General features: G+C 58.3%; 1 protein-coding gene across 1 annotated transcript; it reads left to right on the forward strand.

The window, feature by feature from the left end:
- The first annotated feature begins 2,008 nt into the window (after nt 1-2,008).
- On the forward strand, nt 2,009-4,791 carry LOC102558322 (heat shock 70 kDa protein II). The gene has a single exon (XM_006266479.4). The coding sequence runs from the start codon at nt 2,145-2,147 to the stop codon at nt 4,059-4,061; it is 1,917 nt and encodes a 638-aa protein (XP_006266541.3). The 5' UTR covers nt 2,009-2,144; the 3' UTR covers nt 4,062-4,791.
- The last annotated feature ends 7,643 nt before the right edge of the window (nt 4,792-12,434 follow it).

Consider the following 12,434-nt stretch of genomic DNA (forward strand, 5'->3'; position numbering starts at 1 on the left):
TAACCCCTCGCCTTGTCTTTGGGCCGTCTCAGGGCCAGGACACTGCTTCGCCAGTGTATCAAAGGCAGATTACAGATATATTAGCCTGGCAAGGAGCAAGACTTCGTCAGATGGGGCCAGAGAGGCTGGAAGGAAGTCGAAGATAAGGAAAAGGAGGGTCCTGAACCTCCCAGTATCCCCACACAAAGCAAGGAGAGGGCAGGTTGGAAAAGGGGATGAATTCAGTGCCTGTGTATCCCCCAAGTAAGAGGCCGAGCAGGCTTCTTCCACATACCCACAGCCCTGCTACCAGGCGCTATAGGATCCCCTGCCAGGGGTGAGAAGGGAGCTCCGATCCCTCCACCATGCAGCATTGCCAGGCTGCCTTGTACGCTCAGGAAGGGCCGGATGGGAGGAGAAGGGACCGCTGACCATGGCACAGACCCCGGGTGCGAATCCAGCACTGCTCCGACCCCTAGAGGCAAGAGAGGTCCCATTTCTCCTTCCCCCACTACCCTGCAAACACCCCCTATCCCGACAGCCTCCCGAGAGCCCCTCCAGCCTAGGCAAAAGCCCCGGGAAAGCAGGGAAGGGGTCACGGGAGGTGGGGCCAGGACCAGCCCAGCTCCGAGGGGAGGCGTTAGCACGCGGCACGGGGCCGCGGGGGAGCCTGGGACCCGTCCGGTCCTTGTTGGCGGTGCTGGGGGGAGGGAGGGAGCGCTATTCTCTGCGACGCTTGTCATGCACCCAGCCCCGAAAAGGTTAACGGGGAGCGAGGGAGAGAACTCAGCGCAGGCCCGTTTTAATTACATTCCATTAAACCTCCCTTTCGGGGCTGCGTTTCGCTACCATGTGTTACACATTCTCATGGTAATTATGGGACATCTGTATAGAGGTTCCTTTCTCATCAAAGATGGCTCTCATCAAAGACACTCCTGGGAAACCCTTCACCTTTGACCCCTGGGGTCACTGCCGAAACAGTGGCTCTATAGTTCACGCTACTGTAAAGCTGTAGTATCCTTTTTCCTTCTCCAACCTGACCAGGTCTCGGGGTTTTAATGTGATCCATGTTGAGAAAGAGGTGGGGGGGGGGCTGTCATCTGTGTTGGCTGGGGGGGCATGGAGAAAAAGGGGGCTTTTTCTTTTCCCCCATCGTCAACAGTTTCCTTTTAACACCAGCCACCCACCCTAGTTCTCCCCCCGCCTCCGCCCCGAAGCGTGGGCATGTGAGAGTTAATATGTCTCTTAACTCACCAGTGACCCAGTGAAGGTTGAGAGAGATCAAAGGAGAAAGAAGAGGGTTTTAATGAGAGTGGCTGGAACTGGAGTTTCCTCATTCACTGCTGGGGGAGAGGAAGGTTTGGGAACCCCCTCCCTCCATCCCAGCCTCCTCCTTGCTTGCAGCTCTGCTCTGGGAAGCCTCTGGGTGGGGATCGGGGAGGCAGAGCCACCCCAAATGGGCTGCAGGCGAGATGAAAACCGGCTCTTCGCCATTTCATAGCTGGCAGGGACCACGTCTCGCTGCGTTTCCCCTTCAAAAGCAGACCCAGCCTTTCCTACAATCACAGGACTCCCGGAGCTGGGGCTTTATTGCTGATACCGTGGCATGGGAGGCAATGGAAACAGAGAAAGGGAATAGACAGGGTCGGGAAGGTGCCACCTTCCCTTGAAACTGCCGGCAGTGAAATCCACTGAAGGGAGCCCAGCATTCCCCCGTGCCTCAGTTTCCCCAGCTAGAAGGCAGCAGGCCTGCGAGTGACCTGCTCTACATCCCATCGGCATAGGCAGCCTAAATGATTGGGGGTTTCGTAAGGATGACATCCCTCCCATAACAGCCAGGAGCTGTGGTCATCTCTTCCCCTTCTAGCGGCCCCAATCCAGACAGATTTGTCTCATGCCCTATGCCCTTCCTGGAAATACCCCGGCCCCAAAGCAACTGGCATCTGAGCCAGGTATTGCCACCATCCATGGGCCCAGCAGCAGTGTAAACTGGTGTTGTCTCGGCCCCATTGTGACCCGCGCTATGGTGAGGGCAGGGGGGCCCTTACAAAGGCCCAGAGGTGGGGACCAGCCCCTGAGGGCAGGGGCAGAGGAGCCGGGCCAGGACCCAGCTCATGGCTGCAGCTTGATATCTCTCTCATTTGCCAACATCGCCGGCACCGACCATGCCAAGGGCCGAGACACCCGCCGTGGGCATTGACCTGGGCACCACCTACTCCTGCGTCGGCATCTGCCAGCACGGCAAGGTGGAGATCATTGCCAACGACCAAGGCAACCGCACCACCCCCAGCTACGTGGCCTTCACGGCCACCGAGCGCCTGGTCGGGGATCCTGCCAAGAGCCAAGCTGCCCTCAACCCCCACAACACCGTCTTCGACGCCAAGCGGCTGCTGGGCCGGCGCTTCGAGGAGCCGGGGGTGCAGGCAGACATGAAGCACTGGCCTTTCCGGGTGGTGAACGAGGAGGGGAAGCTGAAGGTGCGGGTGTCCCACAAAGGGAAGGAGCGGGATTTCTATCCGGAGGAGATCTCTGCCATGGTGCTGGCCAAGATGAAGCAGACGGCCGAAGCCTACCTCGGCCGCCCGGTCACCCAAGCCGTCATCACCGTGCCGGCCTACTTCAACGATGCCCAGCGCCGCGCCACCATCGACGCGGGCACCATCGCTGGCCTCCACGTCCTCAAGATCCTCAACGAACCCACGGCGGCTGCCATTGCCTATGGGCTGGAGACCGGGAGCCCAGGGGGTGAGGCGCACCACATGCTCGTCTTCGACCTGGGGGGTGGCACCTTCGATGTGTCTGTCCTGCGAGTGGAAGACGGCATCTTCGAGGTGAAGGCCACGGCTGGGGATACCCACCTGGGCGGGGAGGACTTTGACAGCCGGCTGGTGGAGCATTTGGTGCGGGAATTCAGGAGGAAGCACAAGGAGGACCTCAGCCAGGACAAGAAAGCCTTGCAGAGGCTCCGGTCGGCTTGTGAAAGAGCCAAGCGCACGCTCTCCTCCGGTACCACCGCCACCATCTCCATCGACTCCCTCTACAAGGGGCTGGACTTCTACACCACCCTCACCCGGGCCCGCTTTGAGGACCTCTGCTCCGACCTCTTCCAAGCCACCCTGAAGCCCTTGCAGCAGGCGCTGCAAGATGCCCGCCTCACCACGGACCAGATCCATGCCATGGTGCTGGTGGGCGGCTCCACCCGCATCCCCAAGGTGCAGGCGCTGCTGGAAGGCTTCTTCAGCGGGCGGGAGCCCAGCAAGGGCATCAACCCTGACGAGGCGGTGGCTTACGGCGCGGCTGTGCAGGCAGCTGTCTTGACCGGCCACCGCACCCGGGGCCTGCAGAACCTGCTGCTTCTGGACGTGACCCCGCTGTCCCTGGGCATCGACACGGTGGGTGGCGTGATGGCCACCGTGATCCGGCGCAATTCCCCAGTGCCCACCAAGGAGACCATGGGCTTCACCACGGCCGAGGACGACCAGGACACGGTGGTGTTTGAGGTGTACGAAGGGGAGCGTCCCCTGAGCAAGAACAACCACTTGCTGGGCACTTTCTTCCTCAGTGGCCTTCCCCCGGCGCCCCGTGGTGAGCCCGTGGTGGAGGTCACCTTCTCCATCGACGCCAACAGTGTCCTCACCGTCTCCGCCAGGGACACCTGCACAGGCAACACCAGCCAGCTCACCATCGCCGACACCCAGGGCCGGCTGGACCGCGAGGAGGTCCAGAGGATGGTGCAGGAGGCCGAGGAATGCAAGGCCCAGGACCGGGTGCAGCAGGAGGCCGTTGAAGCCATGAACTCCCTGGAGTCGTGCGCGCTGCAGCTGAAGCGGGCGGCCGAGGGCGGGCATGGGGTGGACGTGCGAGCCAAGAAGAGGGTGCTGGCTCTGTGCGAGGAGACGGCCTCGTGGCTGGAGGGGAGCCCGCTGGCTCAGAAGGAGGAGTACGAGGAGCGGCGGAGGGAGCTGGAAGAAGCCTGGGATTCAGCCTTCTCCACACTGAACCCGGGAGGGGAGCCCAGGCTGGAGCCAGAGGAGCAGGAGGGGGCGGCTGCTAGGGAGGAGCTCAGGGAACACCTGGATTGAGGAGACCCAGCTCTGCCCCCTGCTTCAGAGCCCATTAAAAGGAGAAATGGATCCCAGCTGTGTGGCCTCCTATTTTAGTGCCGCTGCTATGGGAAGGGAAGCTGGAGCCCGGAGATGGGGGGAGTGATTTGGCCAAGGTGAAGCCGTGAGTTGGTGGCAGACGGGGACATAGACCCCAGGGGTGCAGACTCCCAGCTTCTGCTCTACCCACTCAATAACACTTCCCCTTGGAAGTGCTACTAGACCCCAGGGCTTGTGCCTTCTTCAGGAGACAATCCCCTCCTTCCCTGCGGGTGTTTGGGCATGAACTGTCCGTGGAAAGGCAGCAAAGGCTTGAGAGGGGGAGAGGAGCCCAGAGGAAGAATAGCCATGTCTAGAAGCCTCTCATGTGAGCAGGGGCCAGAAATGGGCCTGGATGGGACCTGCCTGTGAGCTTAATGCTCACCTGCCTTTGCTCAGTTAATGCCTGCCATGTTCCACCCCAGAGCTGGCTGCCTTCAAGCAGGGAGGGTGAAACCCAGATGCCCGGGATAAGCTACCTCCTCCCACCCGTCGTCTCCAGCCTGGCTCACCTTGCTGAGGCTGGGGAAGCAGGAACCACTGGGCTGAAGCCTGGCCAGTGCTTTCTGCTAAAGGCAGGCAACAACTTAACCCATCACCCTCCCTTGGCCAGAAACCGGGGAGTCGCCGAGCGCTGAAGCCCTGTGATCCACTAATTGATATGGGAAGAGGGAGGGTTTGGACAGGGGGGCACAGGGCAGAAAATGGATCTCTCCGGAGAGCTCTGGCCAAGACGGCCTGGCCCGGCCCTGCCCGGGGCGGTGGATCCACTGTGGTGGATCCCACTTGCACTGGGATCCACCACAGCCCTTGGGCGGCAAGTGGGGAAACAGAGGCTGCCAGCCCTGCTTTGCTGTCTGCTCATACAGCGCCAGGTGCCACAAGGCTCCCATGTGGCACTGTGATGATGATAATGCCACAGAGCAACTTGGTCAAGGCTGGTTGGGAAGTCAGTAGCAGAGGCAGGGGCCCTACAGAGCCTCAGTATCTTCAGGCCCCTAATTTCCTCCCACAGCTTGAGCCCCAGGATCCTTGGTGGTGCCTGTCTGTCCCCAGCAACTGGGCCCTGCCTCCCCTTGTGCAATCAGGCTGTGCTGTTAGCCCTGTTAGAGGTTTTTTGAAGTATATATAGTTATATATACACACAGCATCTAGCATAAACTTTCCACCACGTACCTTTAACCACATTAAGAAACTGTGCACCCATTAGCCCTGTTAGATGTGAGCTAGAAGGGGGCTAAGTGATGCACCCAAGGCCACAAAGGGAGTCTGTAGCAGAGATGGGCATCGACCGACCCCCCCCCCCCCCCATCTCCCCAAACCCAGGGCCACCGGACACTCCTCCCTAGGCCCCAATTCACCCCTGCAGCTCCGTCCCCCCCACCCCTCCACAACTCTCCACCCCAGACTCCAAGCCCAGCCCCCAGCTCCAGCAGGTGCCTTCTTCCTCCTTCCTCTGTAGCCTCTTGCCCTGCAGGGGCTGGACATGGGTGTCAAGCAGGGAGAAGAAAAAGGGATTTTCTCATCTCCAACACAAACAGAAAGGCCAGGGGATTTCCTGTCCGGCGGGGTTAACAGGCTCTTTCACAGCCCCCTCCCCAGCCCAGCCAGGCAGAGGGGAGCCCTCCAGACAGGAAGCCCGGGAGAAGGGCTGAGCTGCCTTGAGATCACCCATGCATGCTGTTGAGTCAACAGGGAATTAAGCTTATTAGAGATCCTCAGGCTGGGGGAAAAGGAGGCTTTGCCTTTGGCTCTGTCCTTTTCAGCTGAACCAGGGGCCAAATGCAACCCCCCAGGGAGAGGACCTAGGGAGTGGTGTGGGAGGGAGCCAGGCTGGGGGTGTAAATCAGCATGCACCCCAGTGGGAGACTGGCCCAGGGTGGGGTGGAAGAGAAGTGGTGCCTTATAAGCGGGAAGAAAGGGAGTCTGTGGGTGAGGCCCTGGCCTGGGAGCCCTGAGCAGGGGTTGTACAGCCCCTTGCACCTGGGTGTCCAGGTCCGGGATGGGGCTCCAAGGCGCTACCATGATCCACGTGACCGATGTCTCAGAGCGAAGGAGGTCGATGGGAGAATTCCTCCGGGTGTCCCGGGCCTTCAGATCCAGGGTGTTTGGACCTGCTGGTTGAGAAGATCCAGTCAACTGTGCACAAGTGACTTAGGCACTTAGGAGCCCTGAGGCCAGTCAATGGGATTTAGGCTCCCAAGTAGAGCCAGCAGCAAATTTGAGACTGGAAAATGCTGTCTCGTGGAAATCCAGCCTTTCAAACGCAGAACACAGGCTGTGATTGGTCCAGTGCGTCGCGCTGCATCGTCGGGGCTGGACCGGGCCTCAATGGAGCTCAATGGAGACAAAGCGACATGGGCACTTTCACAGCGGGACATGTCAAAGTTCTTCGTTTCTGCCCCAAACTTGCACAATCCCAAGGTTTCTGGTGAAATGTAAAGCTGAGTCCCTGCAAAGCCAGGCTCCCAAACCACCTGAACGCACTGGGAAAAGGGACTCTTCCCTCCAGCCTTTCACTCCCTCTCCTGCTTCTGCTTTCACTTTCTTGTACTCTGTCTTTCACTCTGATATCTATCTATCTATCTATCTATCTATCTATCTATCTATCTATCTATCTATCTATCTATCTATCTATCTATCTATCTATAATACTCTCTGTCTTTTCTCTCCAGCTCTCTGTCTATCCATCCCTCTCTCTACCACCCCGTCTGGCCACACTTGTTCTCCCTCTCTTTCTCTCTCTCCTTCTATCTCTTTCCTCTCTCCCCCTTTTCTGTATTCATCCTCAGTTCAGCCTTATTGTAGTTTATGTGGTAAAATGCCGGCATGTGATTGTTCCCTTTGTGCCTCAATCTACCCCTCTGAAGAAGCCCCCTGTCTAATCCTCCCCTCTCTAACAGCTTGGCATTGAACCCTTATTATTCTCCTTGTCAATTAGATTTTACAAAGTCTTCATATTTTCAGGAGGCGTTTTCGCTGCTTGAATGGAAATACCTACTATACAATTATGCCAGACAGAATGGCATTTTAAAGAACTCTTCCAATGCTGCTGCGGATCACAAAAATTTGCTGCTAATTTGTAGTCTTGGTGTTCACTCTTCAAGTGGTTTTTATGCCGGCGATAATTTATAGCTGCAAAACAACAGCTAGTCATAGGCGAATAAATAAAATCCCCGGCGCTGATAATGAATGAGCTCACCTTTCCCTGCGGTTCAAGCAGCAAGATCCTCCCCCCAACCGCCCCGAATCCTGCCCCCAGCCAGCTCCACCCTCGGGACCCTCCGAAGTTCCCCCTCCTCTGCCTCTTGAGTTGCATGGAGGGATGATATGCTGCCCCCCAGCTCAACAGAGCTTCAGGATGGGCTCAGACTGGGGACAGCTAGGGTGCTGAAGCCACCTCTGCCGCTGCCCTGCTCTGGGACACCCCGTGCCTCAGTTTCCCCACATGCTGCCCTGCTTCTAGGGTCAGAAGCAAAGGCACTGACATGCTCCCGCACGCCGGAGGGGCACACACACATGGTCATGTATGTGTGGGCAGCACGTGGCCTGTGTGCAAGGTTTTGCCCAGGCCCAGGGCTGTCGTGCCAGCTGGATGTGGGGTGATGGGGAGGAGAGGGGGAGGCCCGTGCTTAAGAGAACTGAGAGGATGCTGGAGCGTGAGTGTCTCTGGCCCCTGCCTCTCTCTGCCGTACCCCCCCACCCCGGCCTTGGGCCTGGCTCAGATCAGGATCCAGCACAAAGTGAAGGTCAAGGCGAGGTCACCGCTCCATTGATCACTGCTGCCGGAGGGAATATGGCAGCTGGGAGCCGGCCGTTAACACCTTCCCTGCCGAGGCCTGGCCCAGATGCAGCTTTCTTCCACCCCCTCACCCTCCGGGGCCTCCCAGGGTGCCTACTCCAGCCCCGCTTGATTGCAAAGATGCAGGGTCTTGGGTGGGACTGAGAGGGCATCAAAACCCTGGATGTGAACGCAGCTTGTGCAGATGTGTGACCATGCGTGCAAGGGCGCAGGGGGTGATATATGTGCACGGGAGCGAGCTCACCACTATGGAGGGATAGGGGTAGGTGCATGTGCAAGGGAGTGACCTCACTGCTGTGAAGCTGTAGGCACTGCTTCCCCCGCGGCCCATTCCCACAACGCTACTGGACAAGGCACCCCCCTCCCTCACCCAGCTGCCTGCCTGCAGTGAGAGGTAAACACCAGAGGAGAGACAAGTAGGAGCCCACTGGGCCCATCTACATATGCATTTAAGTGAGACTAAATTTAATGCACCTTAAGCTAATGTGCATTAAGTGGTTTTTGGCAGGTGTCTACACATGCAGGGACTTGGCACTAAAGTTAGTGCACTTGGCACTGAAGGTAGTGCCAAGCCCCTGCAGCCCAGCCATGTGCTCCTAGTGGCTGGGCAGACCCGGCACTCAAGTTAGAGCTGGGTCATGTCAACACGTGGATTAAAACACTTTAACTAATCACGCCTAAATTTGATACCTGCATTTGCCTAATTTCTAACCTGATTAGCTTAATTTCACCATTTTTAATGCACGTAAAGGGCATGCACATGTAGACACACACTCGTAATGTGCATTAAATTAGTCTAATGCGCATTAATGCGCTCACTGAGTCCTAAAAGTGCTGTGGTCCAGGACCAAGAAGTGCCACCTGGAGCCCTTCTGGGAACCAGCCTGTGCTGCACTTGTCTGCCCCATGCTGCTGCAGCCAGGTAGCAGAGAGGGGACCAGGGGCATTAGTAGCCAGGTAGCAGAGAGGGATACATGGTGACTTGTGTGATGCCCACAGAGTTCTGAGTGATGAGGGAGGATTTTAGGCTGCTTTTCACATTGCCTACATCTCTGTTGCCCCTCTTGGGATGGTCCAGAGCTCTGAGCCAATTTAAACATAACCTGTGCAGGTTGTGACCCCATGAGATGCTGGGGCAGGGCTGGGCTGCACTGCTGTGGCTGCATGTCTGGCAGCCCCCTTGGGAGCTCCTCTCTGGCTTTGCTGGGAGCAGCTCTGCTCCCCACCAAGTCAAAGGCCCCCCTACGGCCCTCCCTTGCAGCACAGGGCTCCTCTTCCCCTTTCCATATTCACATCTGAGCAGAGCCAAACGTATCCAGGGGAGAGAAACTGGGCCTGTGCGACTAGTCTGTGCCCAGTGCATGATTCTGACTGCCCCGCATGCACTGGTGCTCACTATCACTGTGACCCTTTTTCACTAGGGAGGGCAGGATTCGGCATGTTCCTGCCAGCCGTTTGCAAACTGAAGAGCTGATCACTTCTCGGCTGCCCAAAGGTGGACGTATCTCACAAGCGGTCTCTGCCATTGCCTTCTGCCCTGGAGGTGGCTGTGTTGGGAGATGCAATATCTGCACAAAGCGCTTCCAGATCCCACCTTGCACGTGGCTGCGTGGCAGCTCTTGTGCCCAGCTGCATCATGACACCTGGGGAGCCACCCTCGTGGAAACTCACCCCAGAGCTGGCTGCATTTTAGCAGAGGGTATCCCACCCAGAGCTGGCTGCATTTTAGCAGAGGGTGGACCAATCCTTTTAGGCTGCAGTCTTAGGGTGATGTGAGCTGCTTTGCAGAACTGCTATACCTCTGGCACGTCAAAAAACAAGCACTCCCATGAGAAAGCCACCCCCAAAATCTCCTTGTCTGCACACAGCTGTGCCTCTTTCTGGCCCTGTGTGGACACAGCTGCCTCTTAATTCTCAGCTTCGCTGTGGGAGCAGAGGGGACCGCTTGGTGCTGAGCTCTGGAGAAAGGCAGCCTAGTGCCGCTCAACGACCTGTCTCAAATGGAAGAAGCTGCGGTGTCCAATGCGAGTGACTCAGGTGATGGATTTGGGCTGATGGGAAGTGGCCGAGGGGCGGCGAAGGAGCAGGTGGGCTGCGCAAGCCCCCTCTGACTCACGGCTCCGGGGGTCACCGTGGGTTCACTTTTCCAGGGCCGAGGGTGCCATGCACTTTCATGGGAGGGAAGGACCATCTTCCAGAGCTGAAAGGGGAACCTAGGTGTCCTGGATTGCAATCATCTGCTTAACCCGCTGCACCCTTCTTCCCTCCCGTAACTGGATGTGGAGCCCAGGCGTCCAAGCTGCCTGCCCCTTCCAGGAACCACCACCCACCTCTCTTGCATAGCTCGGGGGTTGGTTTTAAGGGTGCTTTGCTCCCGGTTGGGCCCGTGGTGCTTGGCAAACCCCTCACACCTTCTGGACAACATGACAGTGGTTAATGGGGGTGGGTGGGTGGGGAGGTCATGGGCTGTGTCCATGCCTCCATGCTTTAATTCAGGGCATGACATGCAGTAATTTATAAGCTGCCTGATGGAGTCGCTCATCTGCTAATGGAGCCCAGCCCTGGTTGATTCTTCCCTCCCCCATTAAAAGTCCATGCCAGCGGGGTCGTGGATGGCACACCACCTCATGCCCTTTGTCCTGCCCCTTCCCAAAGAGCTGAGGCCAGCCCCCACCAAGACCTGAGCCTGGAGGGGGGCTGAATTTCGAGGAGCTGTGGGAAAATATCAACTTAGAGCAGCTCCGTGGCTGCTCTAACATGCCTCGGCCTCCCTGGGCCCAGGGATCAACACAGCCTGGGCTCTGGAGGTGGGGCAAGGTGAGGGTTAGCTCCAGGAGAGGGGCTTCTCCTGCAGCCCCTCCGGTGCCACCCGGGTCCAGGGAGCCTTCGGACAACATTGGAACAAAGCAGCTGGCTGCTTTCGTGCTCCCTCCCCCAGCAGGTAAAACCCTTTGCTCTGCCCAGCTCCAACCCGAAGCTGGGGTCTTTGCTTCTCCTGCACAGGGCGATAAATCCCGGCCTCGTATATAAGCCACCTGGCGCGCGGGTGCCACGTTCGTCTGGTTCCTTAATGTCAGGCTTGTAAATTAGCTCCCGGCTGCTGGGCGACCTTGAAGGAGGCTCAGCGGGGAGCTCCCATGCTAGCAGGGTGGGGGTGGTGATTGGGCAAAGCAGGCAGGGGAGGGAGCACCTGGGCCCAGCTGGTCACGGTCCCAAGGCGTGCCTCGGTTTCCCTCAGTGACGCCGGCCTGCTCTGCAATGAGCCTGTTGCTGTTTGAACCCCAGTCTTGACTCCCAAGTCATAGGGTTGTGGTCCAGGCTGGCAGGTTGGGGAATCAGTGCCGTCCCCAGCTGATCACCCAAGACAACCCCTTGGTACGTGGCATTGGGGTCGGGGTGGTGGGGGGGCGGAAACTTTGCTCTCCTGGGCTGGGGTAGGCGAATGCTGAAGGAGCTGTGGGCCCTGCCCTAGCTTGCTGGCTGCAACCAGGGTGCTCATGCTGCCTGAGAAGCAGGGCATGGATGGATCCAGGCCCTAATCCTGGTGGATACCCCCTAGACCTGATCCTGGCAGGGCTCTAGCCCCTGCCTGGGGTCTGGGTCTGCAACAGCAAATGCCTGTTAGACGCCGGAGACGGGGGTCCACATTGCAAGGCCCACATGCCTGGGCTCCAATTGCAGCCGCTCCCTCCCTCCAGGGCCTGATGGAGCCCCCCTGTGTGCCCAGAGGGGACCAGGACACCCCCCCCCCCGGTGCCGGAGACACAGTGTAGGAGATGGGAAAGGGCAAAGGAAAGCATCTCCCGTGCTCAGCTCACAAAGGGTTAAGCACCGGGGCTTCGCCCCCGCCTTTCACATAGCATCTAGTTACTGACCGCAAAGTTACCCCCGCTGCGGCTGCCCCAGCAACACCCCCAACCCCTCTGGCAACACCCCGCTCCCCACGGGGCACTGGGGCCCAATCCCTGCGCTCACAGCGGAAGACAGCCCTGGGAGACGGGTTGTGCGTTATGCATCGGCCTGGGGGTGCCATGTATTTTGGGGGGGGAGGCAGTGCACCTGCTAGTGTGTGTCTGTGTAAAGGTGTTGTGTACCGTGTGCCTGGGGCGAGGTGCAGCGCACCTGCCAGTGTGCATCTGCACAGGAGTGTTGTGCATTGTATGGAGGGGTGTTGTGTGTCTGGGTGGGTGGGTGTGTGGTGTGCTAGGCAGCATGTATCTGTGTAAGGGTGTTGTGTGTATGCCTGCTAGTGTGTGTCTGTGTAAAGGTGTTGTGCATGGTATGTCCGGGTGGGTGTGCAGTAAACCTGCTGGTGCGTGTCTACACGGTGGTGTTGTGGGCCTGGGTGGGTGTGCGGTGCACTGGGCAGTGTGTATCTGTGGAAGGGTGTTGTGTGTCTGGGGTGTGGATGTGTGCCTGCCAGTACGTGTCTTGTGGAAAGGGGTTGTGCATTGTATGTCTGGGTGGGTGTGCAGTGAACCTGCTGGTGTAGACATGGTGGTGCTGTGCAT

This window comes from Alligator mississippiensis, chromosome 15, assembly GCF_030867095.1.
Source record: "Alligator mississippiensis isolate rAllMis1 chromosome 15, rAllMis1, whole genome shotgun sequence".
Taxonomy (NCBI): Eukaryota; Metazoa; Chordata; order Crocodylia; family Alligatoridae; genus Alligator; species Alligator mississippiensis.